Source organism: Caretta caretta, chromosome 13, assembly GCF_965140235.1.
Source record: "Caretta caretta isolate rCarCar2 chromosome 13, rCarCar1.hap1, whole genome shotgun sequence".
Lineage (NCBI taxonomy): Eukaryota > Metazoa > Chordata > Testudines > Cheloniidae > Caretta > Caretta caretta.
In genome coordinates, this window is record NC_134218.1 from 32,249,372 (window position 1) to 32,272,879 (window position 23,508).

General features: G+C 44.4%; 1 protein-coding gene across 1 annotated transcript in view; it reads right to left on the reverse strand.

The window, feature by feature from the left end:
* UQCC1 (ubiquinol-cytochrome c reductase complex assembly factor 1) overlaps nt 1-8,736 on the reverse strand; it is a 93,550-nt gene extending 84,814 nt beyond the window's left edge. Inside the window, exon 1 of the mRNA XM_048820036.2 lies at nt 8,631-8,736. Coding sequence (XP_048675993.2) covers nt 8,631-8,654 — 24 coding nt within the window. The 5' untranslated portion in view covers nt 8,655-8,736. The remainder of the gene's footprint in view (nt 1-8,630) is intronic.
* Between the last annotated feature and the right edge of the window lie 14,772 nt (nt 8,737-23,508).

The window sequence follows — 23,508 nt, forward strand, 5'->3', positions numbered from 1 at the left end:
AAAGAAAAGGAGTACTTGTGGCACCTTAGAGACGAACAAATTTATTTGAGCATAAGCTTTCGGGAGCTACAGCTCACTTCATCGGATACAAAGTCACTTTTTTCTTATGCTTTTATCTGATAGATTAAAGAGCCCTTTGGAACAGAATATTTTTAACCTGTGAAGGTACTTATACAGTAATCAGGTCACCTCTTCAACTTCTTTTTGATAAGCTAAACAGATTGATACAGTCCCCCATTCTATACCTATGGCCTACAATCCTCCTCCCTAGATGTATAACTTTGTATTTGGCTGCATTAAAATATTTTGTTTGAGTAGGCACAGTTTATCAAGAGACCCAGGCCAGTCTGTGACATTTCCATGTACTCATCATTATTTACCACTCCACCAATCTTTCTGATCCACAAATTCTATCAGAAGTCATTTTATATTTACTTCCAGATCACTGATGAAAGTGCTGAATAGTACTAAGAAAAGGAGTTCTTGTGGCACCTTAGAGACTAACCAATTTATTTGAGCATGAGCTTTCGTGAGCTACAGCTCACTTCATCAGATGTATACCGTGGAAACTGCAGCAGACTTTATATACACACAGAGAATATGAAACAATACCTCCTCCCACCCCACTGTCCTGCTGGTAATAGCTTATCTAAAGTGATCAACAGGTGGGCCATTTCCAGCACAAATCCAGGTTTTCTCACCCTCCACCCCCCCACACAAATTCACTCTCCTGCTGGTGCTAGCCCATCCAAAGTGACAACTCTTTACATAATCTAGTCGGGCTATTTCCTGCATAGATCCAGGTTTTCTCACATCCCCCCCACCCCCATACACACACAAACTCACTCTCCTGCTGGTAATAGCTCATCTAAACTGACCACTCTCCAAGTTTAAATCCAAGTTAAACCAGAACATCGGGGGGGGGGGGGGGTAGGAAAAAACAAGAGGAAACAGGCTACCTTGCATAATGACTTAGCCACTCCCAGTCTCTATTTAAGCCTAAATTAATAGTATACAATTTGCAAATGAATTCCAATTCAGCAGTTTCTCGCTGGAGTCTGGATTTGAAGTTTTTTTGTTTTAAGATAGCGACCTTCATGTCTGTGATTGCGTGACCAGAGAGATTGAAGTGTTCTCCGACTGGTTTATGAATGTTATAATTCTTGACATCTGATTTGTGTCCATTTATTCTTTTACGTAGAGACTGTCCAGTTTGACCAATGTACATGGCAGAGGGGCATTGCTGGCACATGATGGCATATATCACATTGGTGGATGTGCAGGTGAACGAGCCTCTGATAGCGTGGCTGATGTTATTAGGCCCTGTGATGGTGTCCCCTGAATAGATATGTGGGCACAATTGGCAACGGGCTTTGTTGCAAGGATAAGTTCCTGGGTTAGTGGTTCTGTTATGTGGTATGTGGTTGTTGGTGAGTATTTGCTTCAGGTTGCGGGGCTGTCTGTAGGCAAGGACTGGTCTGTCTCCCAAGACTTGTGAGAGTGTTGGGTCATCCTTTAGGATAGGTTGTAGATCCTTAATAATGCGTTGGAGGGGTTTTAGTTGGGGGCTGAAGGTGACCGCTAGTGGCGTTCTGTTATTTTCTTTGTTAGGCCTGTCCTGTAGTAGGTAACTTCTGGGAACTCTTCTGGCTCTATCAATCTGTTTCTTTACTTCTGCAGGTGGGTATTGTAGTTGTAAGAAAGCTTGACAGAGATCTTGTAGGTGTTTGTCTCTGTCTGAGGGGTTGGAGCAAATGCGGTTGTATCGCAGAGCTTGGCTGTAGACGATGGATCGTGTGGTGTGGTCAGGGTGAAAGCTGGAGGCATGCAGGTAGGAATAGCGGTCAGTAGGTTTCCGGTATAGGGTGGTGTTTATGTGGCCATTGTTTATTAGCACTGTAGTGTCCAGGAAGTGGATCTCTTGTGTGGACTGGACCAGGCTGAGGTTGGTGGTGGGATGCAAATTGTTGAAATCATGGTGGAATTCCTCAAGGGCTTCTTTTCCATGGGTCCAGATGATGAAGATGTCATCAATATAGCGCAAGTAGAGTAGGGGCTTTAGGGGACGAGAGCTGAGGAAGCGTTGTTCTAAATCATAGAGACTGGGAGTGGCTAAGTCATTATGCAAGGTAGCCTGTTTCCTCTTGTTTTTTCCTACCTCCCCACCCCCAGATGTTCTGGTTTAACTTGGATTTAAACTTGGAGAGTGGTCAGTTTAGATGAGCTATTACCAGCAGGAGAGTGAGTTTGTGTGTGTATGGGGGTGGGGGGGATGTGAGAAAACCTGGATCTATGCAGGAAATAGCCCGACTAGATTATGTAAAGAGTTGTCACTTTGGATGGGCTAGCACCAGCAGGAGAGTGAATTTGTGTGGGGGGGTGGAGGGTGAGAAAACCTGGATTTGTGCTGGAAATGGCCCACCTGATGATCACTTTAGATAAGCTATTACCAGCAGGACAGTGGGGTGGGAGGAGGTATTGTTTCATATTCTCTGTGTGTATATAAAGTCTGCTGCAGTTTCCACGGTATACATCTGATGAAGTGAGCTGTAGCTCACGAAAGCTCATGCTCAAATAAATTGGTTAGTCTCTAAGGTGCCACAAGAACTCCTTTTCTTTTTGCTAATACAGACTAACACGGCTGTTCCTCTGAAACCTGAATAGTACTGGACCTCATATCAATCCCTGCAGAACCAATAAAAGCATGCCCATTCGATGATGATTCCCCATTAGCACCTACTTCTTGAGATCTATCAGTCAGTTCCTAATCCGTTTAAAGATACTGTATAGGTTGATTTTTTTAATCAGAACGTTGTACTGTATAAGTCTAACACCTTACAAAAGTATAAGTATATTACAACTACCCAGTTACCTGTATCATCAAACTTGTAATCTCAAAGAATGAGATCAGGTTTGTTTAATAAGATCTATTTGCCACAAAACCATGTTGACTGGCATTAATTATATTCCCATACTTTACTCTTTATTGACTGTATTCTGCATGAGCTTTTCCATTATTTTGCCTGGGGCTGAAGTCAAGCTAACTGGCTTATAGTTATCTGGATCATCCCACTCACCCTTTTTGAATATTGGCATAAAATAAGCACTTTTACAGACTTATAGAATTTCACAGAATATCAGGGTTGCAAGCGACCCCAGTCCAGTGCTTCTCAAGCTATCTGATGTGGGGGACCGGCAATTTTTTTTTTTCCAATGTGCGCGCAGACCGGCAGCCGATGGCTCGCAGACCAGCACTGGTCCGTGGACCATCACTTTGAGTAGCACTGATCTATTCCAACCCCCTTCTCAAAGCAGGACCAATCCCCAACTAAATCATCCCAGCCAGGGCTTTGTCAAGCCTGACCTTAAAAACTTCTAAGGAAGGAGATTCTACCACCTTCCTAGGTATCGCATTCCAGTGCTTCACCACCCTCCTAGTGAAAAAGTTTTTCCTAAAATTCAACCTAAATCTCCCCCACAGCAACTTGAGATCATTACTCCTTGTTCTGTCATCTGCTACCACCGAGAACAGTCTAGATCCATCCACTTTGGAGTCTCCTTTCAGGTAGTTGAAAGCAGCTCTCATTCTTCTCTTCTGCAGACTAAATAATCCCAGTTCCCTCCGCCTCTCCTCATCAACCATGTGCTCCTGCCCCCTAATCATTTTTGTTGCTCTCCGCTGGACTCTTCCAATTTTTCCACATCCTTCTTGTAGTGTGGGGCCCTAAACTGGACACGGTACTCCAGATGAGGCCTCACCAATGTTGAATAGAGGAAAATGATCACGTCCCTCGATCTGCTGGCAATGCTCCTACTTATACAGCCCAAAATGCCGTTAGCCTTCTTGGCAAGAAGGGCACACTGTTGACTCATATCCAGCTTCTCGTCCACTGTAACCCCTTGGTCCTTTTCTGCAGAACTGCTGCCTAGCCATTCGGTCCCTAGTCTGTAGCAGTGCATGAGATTCTTCCATCCTAAGTGCAGGACTCTGCACTTGTCCTTGTTGAACCTCATCAGATTTCTTTTGGCCCAATCCTCTAATTTGTCTAGGTCCCTCTGTATCTTTTTACCACTCCTCTCAGTTTAGTGTCATCTACAAACTTGCTGAGGGTGCAATCCATGCCATCCTCCAGATCATTAATGAATATATAGAACAAAACCGGCCGCAGGACTAGCCCTTGGGGCACTCCGCTTGATACCGGCTGCCAACTAGACATGGAGTCATTGACCACTACCCGTTGAGCCCGATGACCTTATAGTCCATTCATCCAGCCCATACCTCTTTAACTTGCTGGCAAGAATACGGGGGGAGACCGTATCAAAAGCTTTACTAAAGTCAAGGAATAACACGCCCACTGCTTTCCCCTCATCCACAGAGCCAGTTATCTCATCATTAAAGCCAATTAGATTAGTCAGGCATGACTTGCCCTTGGTGAATCCATGCTAGTCATTCCTGATCACTTTCCTCTTCTCTAAGTGCTTCAGAATTGATTCCTTGAAGACCTGCTCCATGATTTTTCCAGGGACTGAGGTGAGGCTGACTGGCCTGTAATTCTCCGGATCCTCCTCCTTCCCCTTTTTAAAGATGGGTACTACATTACCCTTTTTCCAGTCATCTGGGATCTCCCCTGATTGCCATGAGTTTTCAATTTCCCAAGCATTCCAAGATTTCTTAAAAAGTAACATCACTTAGCCAGAGATGTCCTCAGCCAACTCTGTTAGGATTCTTGGGACTACTGATTTTTAAATGTTTATCATTAGGACATGTAGTACTAGTACAAGTAACAGTCAGCATGGATTGGTCAAGAAGAAATCTTGTCAAACCAACCTGATAGCTTTCTCTGATAGGGTAATAAGCCTTGTGGATGGCAGGGGAAAGCACTAGATGTGGTATATCTTGACTTTAGTAAAGCTTTTGAAATGGTCTCACATGACCTTCCCATAAACAAACTAGGGAAATGCAACCTAAATGGAGCTACTATAAGGTGGGTGCAAAACTGGTTGGAAAACCATTCAATCATCAGTGGTTCAGTCATGCTGGAAGGGCATAAGAAGCGGGGTCCCGCAGGGATCAGTTCTGGGTCCGGTTCTGTTCAATATCTTCATAAATGATTTAGATAATGGCATAGACAGTACACTTATAAAGTTTGCGCACAATACCAAGGTGGGAGGGGTTGCAAGTGCTTTGAAGGATAGGATTAAAATTCAAAATGGTCTGGACAAACTGGAGAAATGGTCTGAAGTAAACAGGATAAAATTTGATAAGGACTGATGCAAAGTACTCCACTCAGGAAGGAACAATCAGTTGCACACATACAAAATGGGAAATGACTACCTAGGAAGGAGTACTGCGAAAAGGTATCTGGGGGTCATAGTGGACCACAAGTTAAATATGAGTCAACAATGTAACACTGTTTCAAAAAAAAAAAAAAAAAAGCGAACATCATTCTGGGATGTATTAGCAGGAGTGTTGTAAACAAGACACGAGAAGTAATTCTTCCGCTCTACTCCGCGCTGATTAGGCCTCAACTGGAGTATTGTGTCCAGTTCTGGGTGCCACATTTCAGGAAAGATGTGGACAAATTGGAGAAAGTCCAGAGAAGAGCAACAAAAATAATTAAAGGTCTAGAAAACATGACCTATGAGGGCAGATTGAAAAAATTGGGTTTGTTTAGTCTGGAAAAGAGAGGACTGAGAGGGGACATCATAACAGTTTTCAAGTACATAAAAGGTTGTTACAAGGAGGAGGGAGAAGAATTGCTCTTAACCTCCGAGGATAGGACAAGAAGCAATGGGGTTAAGTTGCAGCAAGACAGGTTTAGGTTGAACATTAAAAAAACTTCTTAACTGTCAGGGTGGTTAAGCACTGGAATAAATTGCCTAAGGAGGTTGTGGAATCTCCATCATTGGAGATTTTTAAGAGCAGGTTAGACAAACACCTGTCAGGGATTGTCTAGATAATGCTTAGTCCTGCCATGAATGCAGGGGACTGGACTAGATGACCTCTCGAGGTCCCTTCCAGTCCTATTATTCTATGTTGTCTAACGTCATAGAATCATAAGTCATCCTTAGTTACTAATGGATTGGAAAGTAGTTAATCATCCTCTTGTGATCAGAGTACATCAGCCTGCTTCTTACCAAATACAGAACAGAAATATCTGTTGGTCACTCTTGCCTTTTCTACATCAACATCAACTTTACCATCTCCAGCTAGTAATGGGTCTATACCAGTGCTTTTAAGTCTCTTTTGATCCTTTTCCATCTCTTTTGTTGCATCCGATGAAGTGAGCTGTAGCTCACGAAAGCTCATGCTCAAATAAATTGGTTAGTCTCTAAGGTGCCACAAGTACTCCTTTTCTTTTTGCAAAGACAGACTAACACGGCTGCTACTCTGAAACTTTTGATCCTAATATATTTTAAAAGGTAAAGTGATAACTTGATTATAGTCGATAAGTATCTACTTGGGAACAAATATTTAATAATGGGCTCTTTAATCTAGCAAAGAAAGGTCAGACAGGATCAAACGGATCTAAATTTAAGCTAGACAAATTCAGATAGGAAATAAGCTGTAAATTTTTAACAAGGACAGTAATTAACCCTTGGAACAATTTACCAAGGGTTGAGATGGATTCGCCATGAATGACAATCTTTAAATCGAGTTTGGATTTTTTTCTAAAAGATCTGCTCTCAGAATTATTTTAGGGAAGTTCTGTGTGTTATACAGATGGTCAGACTAGATGACCACAGTGATCCCTTCTAGCCTTGGAATCTATATTCATCTTTGTCTATCATGAGAATAAAATAGTTATTTTGTGATGGGGTGCAATACCTTTTGCATTAAAAAATTCCCATCTATACGTTTTTAGAAACCCTAATCATGATTTACTACTGGCTGCAGGAGAACGGCAGTATTTGTCTCCCAAACTGAAGTCCCTCATAACACAATTTTTCTTTCCATCATGTCCCTGCTTGATTTGGTGGTCTGTAACAGACTCCTCACCAGCACTCCTTCCTGCACTTTGTTAGCACATGAATGCATATGGATCAAAGTTCCTGTGGTTCTGAGTTACCTATAACTGTAGAACAGATAATGATGTCTAATGTAGAGTGCCAAGGCTATTTCTTTCACCTGCTCTGACCTTCCTGGACAGGTTATAACAAGTGACTTAACTTTCCAACCATGCGAATTTCAGTACTGCCCATCAAATTTCTTCTAATCAATGAGAAATTTCCGATTTCCCGTGTTTGTTACTCAGACTCCCAGCAAAGGTATATAAGCCATTGAAAAAACTTCTTTCATGTTGAACCAATTTGTTTCTGACATTCCATGTTCCAGTTTATACAATACTTTCCTCCTTACCACCCTCCCCTTGCATTGGTAGTTTAACAGCCTCCTGGCTGATCCAGCTATTCTCCAACTGAGAACATTAGCACTCCCTCCATCCTAGTGAGATGCAGGCTATCCCACTCATACAACTACCTCTCCCACTGGAACATGTCCCCAAAGCTCCAACATAACCAAAGCCTTAAGCTTCATACCAGACATACAACCAACATTTCACCTCCAGTATTTTCTGACTTCTACTACTTTTTGCGTGTACACCATTGTGCTAGATATGGTACAACTCTTAGTTGGTCCCGAGGCACTACCACAATAAATATGATTAATAATAAGAGCAGATTATTGGTTAGTCTCTAAGGTGCCACAAGTACTCCTTTTCTTTTTGCGAATAAGAGCAGAGACTCAGGCATGCACTTTCACCGCTACCAGAAGCATGTGCAAGTTAAGATGTGCCTTCTCTATGTACCAAAGTGTTAGAACAACAAATTTTTGTGTGTGATGCTAATTGGACAAGCTGCAACAATGACGGGCAAAATACTGAATGAATAAAAGTTTAACTTTCAGGAAGTTAGCTCAGCAGGTCACAGAGGACTACAAACAGTAATTCTTGAAGTAAGTGTCCTGACACACAGCTTCCAAGTGAAAAGCTCATGAAATAAAAATCAGAATTTTCTACAAAGAATGGCTAAAGATGGATTCAAAACCTCTGATGTGGAACACGTTTGATGCTCCTGTTCTTGAATAAAGATCAAGGACAAAACACATGTAAAGTGCAAGCAGATCGGTGTTTTGGAGGGGTGGGGGAAAAGAGGAGTCTGAGTGGCTGTTGAAAAACCACCATGTGGAACGAAGGAATCCAGAGTAAAGATTCCTAATTCAGAACCTTTGCGACAGACGAATCACTGCGCGACTGGAGAGCGTGGAAGCGCCGGGCTGGGGTATCCCAGACGCTGCCACCCTGGGCTCCCCGCCCAGCCGCATGCACCACGCACATCGCCGCGCACAGCGGGACACCGCGCGGGGCCAGGGCTCCGGATCCACCTTCTGTGACGCTACAACACCGCTGGGAAGGTGCCAGACGCGCCCCGCCAAACCCGCCCCCAGCAAAACGGAGCCGGGGGCCACCACTCCCAGGCCCGGTCACCCCGCGCAGACCGCAGCCACCCGGTGCATCTGTCGGCGGCTCCTGAGCCAGACCGCCGGCGCTGCAGGGAGGCTCCGAACCCGGCCGGACACGGACACCGGCGCCGTGGCTCGGGCTCCAGGTCTGACCCCTCCCTTCACTTACCACGGCTCTCACCAACGCCGCCATGACACGCAGAAGCTCTTCCGGAACATGGTAACTACTTCCGCTTCTCACAACCGAGCGGGGGGCTGAAATCACAACTGCGCGTGCGCAGACAGTTCCCTACGAGGTCCCCTTACTTCGCGCGCGCTTGGAGAGCAAGAACCGTTCCGCGCATGGTCACTATACGTCACGTGTCGGGGCGGAAGTGGGTATCAGTGCCCTGGCCTGCTACTGCGCACGAGGGGCGCTGCGCCACGGGCTCGCGCCGGCTCCGGTCTTAGCGCCTCCCTCGGGGGGAGGGCGCTGGCGCCGGCGCCGCTCTGGGAACAGCCTATCCCGCTCCCTGCGCCTGGCCCCACAGAGTCGCTCTCTGAGCCGCGTGGCGGGGGGGCTCCCTGGGAAAGCCCAGGAGTAAGGGGCAGCGTAGACTCAATCATAGACTATCAGGGTCGGAAGGGACCTCAGGAGGTCATCTAGTCCAACCCCCTGCTCAAAGCAGGACCAATCCCCAACTAAACCATCCCAGCCAGGGCTTCGTCAAAGCTCTAAGGAAGGAGATTCCACCACCTCCCTAGGCAACGCATTCCCGTGTTTCACCACCCTCCTAGCAAAAAAGTTTTTCCTAATATCCAACCTAAATCTCTCCCACTGCAACTTGAGACCATTACTCCTTGTTCTGTCCTCTTCTACCACTGAGAATAGTCTGGTTTCAGAGTAACAGCCGTGTTAGTCTGTATCCGCAAAAAGAAAAGGAGGACTTGTGGCACCTTGGAGACTAACCAATTTATTTGAGCATGAGCTTTCGTGAGCTACAGCTCACTTCATCGACGAAAGCTCATGCTCAAATAAATTGGTTAGTCTCTAAGGTGCCACAAGTCCTCCTTTTCTTTTTGAGAATAGTCTAGAACCATCCTCTCTAGAACCACCTCTCAGGTAGTTGAAAGCAGCTATCAAATCCCCCCTCATTCTTCTCTTCTGCAGACTAAACAATCCCAGTTCCCTCAGTCTCTCCTCATAAGTCATGTGTTCCAGACCCCTAATCATTTTTGTTGCCCTTCGCTGGACTCTCTCCAATTTATCCACATCCTTCTTGAAGTGTGGGGCCCAAAACTGGACACAGTACTCCAGATGAGGCCTCACCAATGTTGAATAGAGGGGAACGATCACGTCCCTCGATCTGCTGACAATGCCCCTACTTATACATCCCAAAATGCCATTGTCCTTCTTGGCAACAAGGGCACACTGTCGACTCATATCCAGCTTCTTGTCCACTGTAACCCCTAGAAAGAAAAGGAATACTTGTGGCACCTTAAATAAATTTGTTAGTCTCTAAGGTGCCACAAGTACTCCTTTTCTTTTTGCGAATACAGACTAACATGGCTGCTACTCTGAAACCTGCAACCCCTAGGTTCTTTTCTGCAGAACTGCTGCCTAGCCATTCGGTCCCTAGTCTGTAGTGGTGTATGGGATTCTTTTGTTCTAAGTGCAGGACTCTGCACTTATCCTTATTGAACCTCCTCAGATTTCTTTCGGCCCAATCTTCTAATTTGTCTAGGTCCCTCTGTATCCTATCCCTACCATCCAGTGTATCTACCACTCCTCTCAGGTTCGTGTCATCTGCAAACTTGCTGAGGGTGCAATCCACGCCATCCTCCAGATCATTAATGAAGATATTGAACAAAACCGCCCCAGGACCGACCCCTGGGGCACTCCACTTGATACCGGCTGCCAACTAGACATGGAGCCATTGATCACTACCTATTGAGCCTGATGATCTAGCCAGCTTTCTATCCACCGTACAGTCCATTCATCCAGCCCATACCTCTTTAACTTGCTGGCAAGAATACTGTGGGAGACCGTATCAAAAGCTTTGCTAAAGTCAAGGAATAACACGCCCACTGCTTTCCCCTCATCCACAGAGCCAGTTATCTCATCATTGAAGGCAATTAGATTAGTCAGGCATGACTTGCCCTTGGTAAATCCATGCTGACTGTTCCTGATCACTTTCCTCTCCTCTAAGTGCCTCAGAATTGATTCCTTGAGGACCTGCTTCATGATTTGTCCTGGGATTGAGGTGAGGTTGACTGGCCTGTAGTTCCCCGGATCCTCCTTCTTCCCTTTTTTAAAGATGGGCACTACATTAGCCTTTTTCCAGTCGTCCGGGACCTCCCCCGATCGCCACAAGTTTTCAAAAATAATGGCCAATGGCTCTGCAACCACATCCGCCAACTCCTTTAGCTGTCTTGGATGCAGTGCATCCGGCCCCATTGACTTTTGCTTGTCCAGCTTTTCTAAATAGTCCCGAACCACTTCTTTCTCCACAGAGGGCTGGTCACCTCCTCCCCATTCTGTGCTGCCCAGTGCAACAGTCTGGGAGCTGACCTTGTTCGTGAAGACAGGCAAAAAAAGTTTTTTTCCACATCCTCTGTCACTAGACTGCCTCCCTTATTCAGCAAGGGGCCCACACTTTCCTTGACTTTCTTCTTGTTGCTAACATACCTGAAGAAACCCTTCTTGTTACTCTTAACATCTCTTGCTAGCTGCAACTCCCAATTGTTATTTGGCCTTCCTGATTTCACTTCTGCATGCCTGAGCAATATTTTTATACTCCTCCCTTGTCATTTGTCCAATCTTCCACTTCTTGTAAGCTCCTTTTTTGTGTTTAAGATCAACAAGGATTTCACTGTTAAGCCAAGCTGGTCGCCTGCCATATTTACTATTCTTTCTACACATCAGGATGGTTTGTTCCTGTAACCTCAAAAAGGATTCCTTAAAATACAGCCAGCTCTCCTGAACTCCTTTCCCCCTCATGTTATTCTCCCAGGCGATCTTGCCCATCAGTTCCCTGAGGGAGTGAAAGTCTGCTTTTCTGAAGTCCAGGGTCCGTATTCCGCTGCTCTCCTTTCTTCCTTGTGTCAGGATCCTGAACTCAACCATCTCATGGTCACTGCCTCCCAGGTTCCCATCCACTTTTGCTTCCCCTCCTAATTCTTCCCGGTTTGTGAGCAGCAGGTCAAGAAGAGTTCTGCCCCAGTTGGTTCCTCCAGCACTTGCACCAGGAAATTGTCCCCTACACTTTCCAAAAACTTCTTGGATTGTCTATGCACTGCTGTATTGTTCTCCCAGCAGATATCAGGGTGATTGCAGTCTCCCATGAGAACCAGGGCCTGCAATCTAGTAACTTCCATTAGTTGCCGGAAGAAAGCCTCATCCACCTCATCCCCCTGGTCTGGTGGTCTATAGCAGACTCCCACCACGAAATCACCCTTGTTGCTCACACTTCTAAACTTAATCCAGAGACTCTCAGGTTTTTCTGCAGTTTCATACTGGAGCTCTGAGCAGTCATACTGCAACTCCCCCACCTTTTCTGCCCTGCCTGTCCTTCCTGAACAGTTTATATCCATCCATGACAGTACTCCAGTCATGTGAGTTAACCCACCAAGTCTCTGTTATTCCAATCACATCATTCCTTGACTGTGCCAGGACTTCCAGTCTCCGTGCTTATTTTCCAGGCTTCTTGGAGCAAGTGGAAGAATTAGAGGTGGAGAGTGGTGACACACTTAAGTGTTGGTGACTGGGTTTAAGAAGGAGCATGAAGATAATCAGATTTTAGTCATCTTTGAAAAATGTGGAAATATCCTGCAAGGTGTTGGGAGGGAGGGGTTAGAAATGAGTTACAGGTGGCAAGAGGCGAGGAATAGGTGTGAAATCAATGAGGGTGGAAAGTTGTGCTGCTTGACCTGGAAAATGGCAGAGCTGAAAGAGGAAAGAACAAATGTGTGATGGAGTAATTCTGTAACATTGCAGGATTTTCCCCAGAGACATTTAGCTACATGACAGCAAGAATGGAAGACGTGAATGTTAAATAAACCAGAGCTGGGGATTGGTGGAAAGTATCTTGTGGAGAAAGAGATGAGGAAATGAATTGATGATGGAGAAAATCATGTTGTGGACGACATAAATGAATCAAAGGAAGACAGTGAAGAAGGAGGTAGATAAGGGGCCTGAGGAGTTGGGCATGTTGATGGATTGCAGGGTGGATTTGATTTAAATCACTAGTCAGGAAGACTCGATTTAATCATGGATTTCTACATAAAAGTGCATTCTTGTAGGTTGTTACCAATCTGAAGATCCTGCATGTTCAGACATGTTCCTTTCATCATCTTCAACGCGGCTTCCTCCTGAGAAGGAACACTTCTCATGATATGGTTTCATTCGGGCAACAAGGCCTTGCATTTCTTTGTTGCACTGTTTGCATTTTGCATGCATGCCTGTCTTACCCACAGGTAGAGGAACTTCATTAAAATATTCCCAAACTGGGTCTCTTTTATGGCCTGCTGCCATTATAGGTTTTCCCTTCTAGTGAGAGAATGGTATGATAGATCTCAAATCAATGAAGGCTACACTCAGAAAGACCTCAAGACTTCTGGAATATGCTGCTCAAATAGTTTCACTTTTGTTTCTGCTGCCTGTCCCTCCCTTCTCACATTTATCTCCAGACGTCTTCTCCTTGTCCAGATCTATTCTGCCCCCAACAATCTTCTATTCATTGAACTTTTTGAAACTTTGCACTTTTAGAGAGGTAAGGGATTGACTCTGTGTACACAAATTTGCAGAGGGACAATAGATATTCATAGATATTATTAAGGGTTGAGGTCTATTATTTCTCACCTCTATATATTTACTTATTTAAAACATTTTTGCTGTTAACAAGCATGTTATCTCTGGAGACACAAATCCACAGTTTGAGAACTGCAAAACTAAGCATCTCTGATGGTATCTTCTAGACTGAGCTCTGAGTCCATTGGGTAGATAGAAAGATTAACCGAAACAAGCTATACAGAAGCCCCTGGAACCCCATAAGACTGGGTCCCTAATCCATGAACTATTGGAATTCATTTACAAAACTTTTCTTAAACATTACATGAATATATTGTCTCATACTATAGAATTAGAATTTATAATCCATATTCCATTCTGAGATATCTTTGCGCTATAATGTATCTTAATTAAAACTATCTTTAGATTGGTTTTTTCCTCAAAAATCCACTTTAAATCAAAAAAGTTGGATTTAAAAAAAATTTTTTTTTTAAATCCTTGATTTTTATCCAACCTGATGGATTGGAAGGCAGAGTGGTGTGAGGGAGACAAGTTGGAGGAAGTGAGTCAGTGGTTGGAGACAAGAAATTTGGTTATTGGAAAGATTAGAGAGGTACACGTGCTTGGTAAAGAGTGAGTCACCATTTGGGTGTGTGGGAGACTTGACTGAGCATTGCAGGTCAAATGAGGTGAGGAGAAGAAAGTAGGAAGCTAAAGGATCAGATGGGACATCTATATATGGGAGTTGAAAATAAGGAGAGCTAAGAGTCAAAATCAGCAAGGAAGGTGGCTGAGGAGGAATCAGGTAGGTGACTACATGGAGGACAGAAGAGTTGCATGAAATGCTGTTCAAAGTAGGAGAAAGGACAGTAGACAGTGTTTGGAACCAGCAGGAGAGGATGATCATCCCTTGCTGTGTGGGCTTTGAGGTGGGGAGTGAGTGAGGAGAAGCTGCTGTAAGAGACCATAGCAGAAGCCAGGGTAAGAGGGCCTTGAGGATCCAGGTGTCTCAAACAGACAAGATATATGTGCAGAACTATCACTGATGAAAACTTTGTGATTGCAGAAATTGGTGAACGAGTGGTCCTGTCAGAGATAAGTTTCAAAGAAACGGATGAAGCTGCCATTCACTAGCAGAGCAAAATTAAAAAGCAGCAAACAGAAGAGAAATGCAAATAAAATTGCTAATTTAGAGGAAGGATGGTCCAGTGGTTGGGGCATTTGCCAGCAACTTGAGGCCCCAGTTCAAGTCTCTGCTGTGCACAATTTTTTTTTACCTTGGGCAAGTCATATAGTCTCTGTGCCTCAGTTTCCTATCTGTAAAATGGGAATGATAGAACTATCCTACCTTACAGGGGCGTTGTGAGAGTCAATACATTAAAGAGTGTGAAGGGTTCAGGTCTATGATAATGGGGCATGTAAGTATGTTATATTAAAAATAGTGGAATATTGATTAAAGTTTGAGGTTTTTCCCCCAGAAAACTTAAAGTGAGGGGATACCATTATTCTAGTGCAGAAATTTTGGATTTAAGGCACTCTTAAATAAGGAATACCTAGATGGAGTAATCTTTGGGAGGCTGTGATGGGATGCATAAACCCCACACTGGAAAAGAAGGAGTTGAAGAACTGCTCTGGGCCCAGGAGGCCCCATTCCATGGTACCTAACATAGGCGCTGACTCCATGGGGTCTGGAGCACCCATGGAAAAAAAAATAGTGGATACTCAGCACCCACAAGCAGCCCTGCGGATCAGCTCCTCCTCCTCTGTCCCAGTGCCTTCTGCACACCATGATCAGCTGTTCAGCAGTGTGCAGGAGGGGCTGAGGTGGGGAGAGGGCAGGAAGGGGTGGGGGGGACTTTGGGGAAGGGGCAGGATGGGGCCTGGGGTGGAGCAGGGGTCAAGCACCCCCCACGAACTGGTGAAGTTGGCGCCTCTGGCACCTACAAAGCCTGGATAGGCTGGAGGAGAAACTTAAAAAGGGAAGCAGAGTGGCTTACTGCTGGGTAGACAGTGGAGATGAGCTGACGCAGATTCTGAGCTCCTGGGACTTGACTATTGTAATCTGACCAAGTCTATTGAGAAGGCACCTGTGACCGTCTGGGGGTTAGAGACTTATCTTTATGTTTTAGTTCCTTACTTTACCATGTGGGAAGAGAGGGGACTGGTAGGATGTGGTCTGGGGAGGCAGCTGCATACCACCCCAGGGTGCAGGACTTGGCTGCCTACTGTTGGGCCCTGGATCAGAGCCCAGTGGAGAGGGTAGGCCTGGGCTCCACTATCAACCCTGAAAGGAGGACAACCCTGATGCAGGGACCCTAGTTGGGGGAGAAAACCTAGAACATAAACGGGTGCAGACTGGGAGATCTTGACCCAAGTGCGGGGGAGCCTTGAGTCCCCTGCTTAATCTTGAAGGCTCTTCCTCTATTTATACCCTGAAAAGGACAGACTTGAACACATGACCCAGACTGTCACTGGAAGGACAGACCACTGAGGAGTGGCAGTAAGAAACGGGGATGCCCAGGAGCAAGACAACCTGCTACACCCCTATCCAACCACTAGGCAGCACAGGTGGTAAGCATCCCCCTTTACATAGGCATTCAGAGACTTGTATCTTATGCCAACAGCAGGCTCAGAGGTTACAGTTAGAACTCACCAAAACATGGGATTTCTGGTTCATGGGAAAAATTGCAAATGAGAAATCCCCAAATAGTTTTGTTTTCAGAAACACCAAAAGCTGGTGTTTCCAAAATTAAATCTGCTCCCTGGGACCCCAACAGCAGCTAAGTGAAATTGACATTCTTGTCAGTTTTACCAGTGCTAGTAGCCTGTGTTGGCATCCCAGAGAGCCAGCTAGTTTAGGAGTCTGGAAGCCCTGGAATATTTGTATATATTTCTTTTTTATTTAGGTTTCTAAGTGCAGCCAAAAAAGAGAGAAGTGACAATCCCTAATCTCCAGGTGCCCTTCGCAGTTGTTTTAAAAATGCAATCCATCATAAAGACAAAATTAGCATGACAATTCCTAAAGACTAATTTTAGCTCTAACAGGCCAACCATCTCTCTAAAGAAGGGTGGACAGTGCTCACTCAATGAGCAGCTATTCAATATTTCTCTTGCTATTCATTGGTCAGCATCTGGCTCTAGATCTTATTTACTGCATGCTCCTCAAACCATGCTCTGACTAAAGGAGTATTAATTTCTTCATGGAATTCTCTGTGCCGGTCGTTGCTATGCTTTGGGTGCTTCACAAATATTAATGAACATATTCTCACAACACTCCTGTGAGATGAGGGAGGACACTATCTTGATTCGTTCTCTAAGTAATGTCCATCCTGTGCACTGACTGATGCTGGGGTCCTGTGGGAAAAAGATAGGGTGTGAGCTTGTAATAAAAGATTGTATCAAAATGCACGTGCACAAGGGGGGCAAAGTAAGGTTGCCCAGTCAGTCTAAAGTCTGGTGTTTCCTGACTTTTGAGTGCTTTACTTTGCAACCTTAATTATATTTTAATGTAGTTTTGTATGTAATTTAGCATCTATCCTGAAATACAGAATTTGGAACCATATTAACTCCTATATTAGACATACAGCAGGGTTGTGGCCTTTAGATCCACACCACAGACTTCTGCCACTTGAGATAATTGCTAGAGGTAGTTGTAGGTCTTGCTGGAACCCTAAGCATAACTAGAGTGTGAACAGAGTAGGCCTGGTCTTGGCAGAATAGTAACACATTAGGTATCCGCTAACCAAGTAAGCACATTCCTGACCAGAGAGGATTGTACAAAAATACACAGATCTCAAGTAAATACATATTCCTAAGAGATGGTACAAGAACACACCTGTGATGGGTTTCCCTGCCCCCTGGGGTGCCACCTGGAACTGGAGTACCACAGAGCTTCCTGACTCACCAGCTTGGGCACCCTCTCACACTGTGCTGCTGTGACAAGCTGCAGACCACTCCCAGTCCTACACTCCCACCAGCATTCACACAGGCAAGGACACACCCAGCTGCAGTTAATTGCAGGCTCTGGCCAGCCACTGCATGAACCACAATAGAGAGGCTACAGCCAAAGCACCCCCAGCTCCCCAGCCTAGGACCCCAGAACTGTACCATTCTGTCCTGGTCAAAAACCTGCCCAGTATGAATTTATTACGCAGTTTGTCCCTCCCTCGATGTGGAGAGAATAAGCACAATGTCTATGTTACCTGAGCTGAGATTTTCCCTCAGACACTTCACTTAAAGGCACACTGGTTTAGATAAAGCATAAAATAAGTTTATTAACTACAGAAAGATAGATTTTAAGTGATTATAAGTGATAGCAAACAGATCAAAGCAGATTACCTAGCAAATAAACAAAAACGCAAAAAAAGTCTAACATACTAGATGAATGGGATTTGAATTAGCAATTTCTCACTGTGACTGAAGATATAAGCAGTCCACCAAGTTTCCATACACAGGCTAGAAATCCCTTTAGCCTGGGACCAGCACTTCCCCCAGTTCAGTCTTTGTTCTTCAGGTGGTTCCAGGAGTTCTCTTGTGTGGAGAGTGAGGCCATAAGATGATGTCACATTCCACCTTATGTAGCTTTTCCATAGGGTGGGACCCCTTTGTTCCAAACTCAGTTCCCAGGCCAGCCTCTGGAAAAATACAGGTAACAAAATGGAGTTCAGTGTCATATGGTCTGGTCACATGCCCTGCTGAGTCTTAGCAGCCATTACTCATAGGCTGTCTAGAGTGTTCTCAGGAAGGCTCACCAGGTGGAGGATAAGCTTCTCCTAAGGCCTGTTGTTTCCCCTAATGGCCCATTACCCCGAATAGGCCCTTCACAACCAGCGGTCTAGACTGGAAGCTTTTTGCCTAGTGGATGTTACCCCAGTGTAACCACATTTGAAATGCAGATACATAGTCAATATTCATAACTTCAGATACAAAAATGATACATTCCTACAAATAGGAGAATCATATTCAGCAAATCAAACTTTTCCAATGACACCTCACAAGACATATCTTGTACCAGATGCATCATAATTATGTAATCATATAATCATACAATTATGAAGAATATGGGGTGCAGTGTCACAACACCAACCCCTCAAAAGATGAGGAGGGGATGACATGATAATGGATAAACTAGCAGGTACGAGGATAAGGGTAGTACCTAACATCATCTGGAGTGTGATCCATAACTTGTTTGTATCAGTGTATAAAAGGAGAAGTCATAGGGGGGATATCTTTGTGCTGGTCTAGGGGGCAGAATCCTGGTGTGTTGATTGAACCATCACCATTGTCGTAGGCATGCATGTGTTAGTGTACCTGTAGCTCCTATCGGGCAATAGTGCCATGCTTTGTTAACAATAAACCTGGCCAAGCACCTTCACCACTGAACCGAGCCTGTGGTCTTTCTTTATGAAAAACAGCGAGGTCTGCTGGCTCAGCAAGCTGCACTCTCTGCTGGTGCAGCTAACGCCGGACAGCACTAGCAGCATTAACAACTCAGCAGCCTTCACAACACTCCATTGCACTAACAACAGTAGTAGGCTGTTATCCTCTTGTAGACCAACCACGACAAGGGGAAGGAGCACATATTTTGCCAGGGGTTTCGCAGACAGGAGAGGAAGGGTGAGACTCAGGAATCCTGGGTTCATTTTCAGATTCTGGTTGGCAATATGAGTTAATGATTATGTCTCTGTCTCCCCAGTCAGTCTTTTGTCCCTCTGTCCCTGTTTCTCTCTGCTCCTATCGATTCCAGTCTACTCTTGTTCTCCCCACCCTCTGCTCTTCATCCCTTTCCATTTGGGTCAGACTGCTTCCTCCTCATTCTCCATGTTTTCTGGGCACTAGTGGGAGGCAGAGGGTGTTGAGAGCATAGGAGAGACTGTCTCCATACTCTCAGTTCCAGTGAGGAGCAATTACAGGGAGTTTAACTCGGCCAAAGGATGGAGCATGCTCAGGTACTCTGTAGGAATGGTGCATGTGGAGTCTGGTTAGCATGTAGGATATGAGTGGGGGTGGAGCATGTGTGCTCAGTGCAGATGGACTCATAAGAGAATAACAAACCTCTTCTGAACATGTGTAAACTGAGATTTTTCACACACTTATAATTTGGCCAAATTTGGTAAGATTTTCACAGGGATTACAAAAGGCCCATGCCTGGCCCAATGTGACATTTCCCCATTGTCAAATTTCAGATCTCTGCTCTGAAGGCATTGGAGTGGATCAATGAAATGGTGGTAAGAATGTTTAATATGGGCAGAACAACATATTTTCCCCTAATCTTGTTCTCAGAAATGGGTGAAAGGCTTCATCTGAAACAACCTAATAGCATTCATTATGTGCAAACAAAATACTGTCCCAACTTGTATCTATATACTAGGCATTTTAAAGAGTCAATTTTTCAAAGCTAAAAACAATTATGAACAAAATTGATTGGGGCAGGGGGAATAAACAGAAAAATTTCAATGATAATAGGGAATTATTTAGAAACATTTTACTAGATGCCAAGATAAAAAACAAAACCACTGCATCTCCATGGCCATAAAAAGTTTCTTCAGCTAAAAACCCATACTGGTTAAGAAGAAGGGAAATGAAAGTATCAAAAAAAGTAATAATAAATGGGAAAATAAAGGGCATTAGATAGAGATGTTAGGATGTGCAGATAATTGGTAAGGGAAGCTAAAGGTATCAATGAAAAATCTATTGTCAATGGGGTTAACAGATATAAGAGGGAATTTTAAAGTATATCAGGAACAACAACAAAAAATCCTAGTGATTGTATAGGTCCATTACCAGAAAGAGATAGTATAGTTGTCAATAACAATGAAGAAAATGCTGACGTGTTCAATAAATATTCACTTTGTTAATGGAGAGTTAAGATTATTTTATGCCTTGTTCCCTTCCAGATCATGGAAGGTGATTACAGTAAACCTCTGAAAACCAGGTAATGCCTAGTTTTAAGGTAATGCCTCCCACACCACATTTAGTCCCCCCAAAAAAAGTATTTTGGGGAAGATCTATGGCCTGTGTTAAACAAGAGGTCGGATTAGATTATCACAATGGTCCCTTTTGACCTTGGTGTCTGTTAACTGCCCCAACACAGTCTTAACTCTGCTCCCTTTGAGCCATATCCCTGTCAGAAACCATAGGACTATATCTTTCATGGACAAGTGGAGGACAGTGAGGAAAGTACACAAGAATAGTGTGTGAGAGAATTCCTTAGGCCTTCTCTCGATTACAATAAAAGACAACATTAGCTTGGGCTTAGCAAACACAAGCTATTTAAGCGTAATACACTTGACTATGTCACCTTTTCCAGACATTCCAGCTGTTGGCACCTGCTCATCCTTATCCTGTGCATTCCCTCTAGGACATCCCCTTCGGCTGCTCTGACTGAGCCTTGTGATGCAGTGTGGTGTATGCCAACAGCCTGCTAGAACTTCCCAGGGCAACGGTGCAGCACACAGAGCAGAGAGGCTGCATGGCAGAGTGTGAATGCCAGGGCAGAAGTGGAGTTCAGGTGGGCACCGACAGCATGCAGCAGAGTGTCAGAATGGAGGGAAGCACTCTTCTATTCCTGTTTCCTGACGTACCTAGTGGAGTATCAGCTGCCACAGAGGGTGGTTGCAGATGTTCTAATGGCCCTGAGACTCTGCAGTAGTTTTTACAACTCATTCAAACATTCCTCTATTTTAGAGCCAAGACAGGCCCTTCGGATCATCTGCTCAGACCTGCTCCCAGCTCCCTCTAGCTGCAGTTGCACCTATCCTCAGATCGCCGTGGAAGATCTGATAACTTGCTGCAACTAACTCCTACATCATGACACCTATATCTATCACAGTGATCAGTAACAGTGTATGGAGAGGAATGTTGATACAGAATTGTCCTGGACACAACAAAACAGAATATGACAGATTTTAGTTGGGGATAAGTCAGGTTGCGTTGGTTGGGTTTGGTCTCCGTGTCCCACAGCCAGCAGTGTGGAGATATTTGTGATGGGTTGGATCACAGAAACCTCCTTGGGCCTGCCAACTGATGTGCCAAGACTACTTCTGCTCCTGCTTTCCTGCCCTGGCAGCTTGGGACTTCAGTGCCCTGCCTGGTTTGAGCCAGACCCACTAGCCTGCTGCAAACTCAGACCCAAGTCTGAACCACGTCCCCTAACAGCTGTAGGCTTAATTGAAAGAAGCTTGGGAAGTGTTCCTGTCTTTAACACTCAGATGCCCAACTCCCAATGGGGTCCAAACCCCAAATAAATCCATTTTACCCTGTATAAAGCTTATACAGGGTAAACTCATAAATTGTTCGCCCTCTATAACACTGATAGAGAGGTATGGACAGCTGTTTCCCCCTCCCCCCCACCAGGTATTAATACATACTCTGGGTTAATTAATAAGTAAAAAGTGATTTTATTGAATACAGAAAGTAGGATTTAAGTGGTTCCAAGTAGTAACAGACAGAACAAAGTGAATTACCAAGTAAAATAAAATAAAACCCGCAAGTCTATGCCTAATAGAGTAAGAAAACTGAATATAGATAAAACCTTACCCTCAGAGGAGTTCCAGTAAGCTTCCTTTTACAGTCTAGTCTCCTTCTAGTCTGGGTCCAGCAATCACTCACACCCCCTGTAGTTACTGTCCTTTGTTCCAGTTTCTTTCAGGTATCCTTGGGGGTGGAGAGGCTATCTCTTGAGCCAGCTGTAGACAAAATGGAGGGGTCTCCCAGGGGTTTAAATAGACTTTCTCTTGTGGGTGGATACCCCCTGTGTGGAATTCCAGCTACAAGATGGAGTTTTGGAGTCACATGGGCAAGTCATATGTCCATGCATGACTCAGAACTTACAGGTAGTAGCCATGGTTTACATGCTACTTTGAACGTCCTCATGTAGAGTTCTTATGTGGATTGGAGCCTTCCAAGATCCATTGTCCGTTAAATGCTTCTTGACTGGGCTCTTAATTTTCACATTCCTTTCTCAAGAAGCTGACCAAATGCTTTACTAAGGCTACTTAAAAATCAAGCAAGTACACAGCCACTATTCATAATTTCGAATACAAAAATGATACATGCATACTAATAGGATGAATAGATTCAGTAGATTATATCCTTTACATAGTTATGTTACATGGCATATGTAGCATAAAACATATTCCAGTTATGTCATATAGTAACTCCTCACTTAACTTCCTCCCGCTTAATGTTTCAAAGTTACGTTGCTGCTCAATTAGGAAACATGCTCGTTTAAAGTTGTGCAATGCTCCCTTATAATGTCGTATGGCTGCCTGCTCTGTCCACTGCATGTAAGATTTTGTGGAAGAGCAGAGACTTTATAAGGGAGCATTGCCCAAGTTCCTCTTCTCTGCCTCCTCCTCCATTCCAGCACTTCCCCTACCGCTAAATAGCTGTTCGGCAGTGCTTAGGACTTTCTGGGAAGGAGGGGGAGGAGCGGGGAAGCGCTGCACCTCTACTCCGCCCCCTCCCTCCCAGAAAGTCCTAAGCGCTGCAAAACAGCTGTTAGGACCTAGTCACATCAGCCACACTATCAGAGGCTCATTCACCTGCACATCTACCAATGTGATATATGCCATCATGTGCCAGCAATGCCCCTCTGCCATGTACATTGGCCAAACCGGACAGTCTCTACGTAAAAGAATAAATGGACACAAGTCAGACATCAAGAATTATAACATTCAAAACCAGTCGAAGAACACTTCAATCTCTCTGGTCACTCGATTACAGACCTAAGAGTGGCAATTCTACAACAAAAAACCTTCAAAAACAGACTCCAATGAGAGACTACTGAATTGGAATTAATTTGCAAACTGGATACAATTAACTTAGGCTTGAATAAAGACTGGGAGTGGATGGGTCATTACACAAAGTAAAACTATTTCCCCATGTTAATTTTCCCCCCTACTGTTCCTCACACGTTCTTGTCAACTGCGGGAAATGGCCCACCTTGATTATCACTACTAAAGGTTTTTTTTTTCTCCTGCTGGTAATAGCTCACCTTACCTGATCACTCTCGTTACAGTCTGTATGGTAACACCCATTGTTTCATGTTCTCTGTGTATATAAAATATCCCCACTCTATTTTCCACTGCATGCATCCGATGAAGTGAGCTGTAGCTCACAAAAGCTTATGCTCAAATAAATTTGTTAGTCTCTAAGGTGCCACAAGTACTCCTTTTCTTTTTGCGGATACAGACTAACACGGCTGCTACTCTGAAACCTAACTATAATAGATGCTGTTCAACATCCTCCCTCCATGCTTGGAATGAGAAGTATTCCA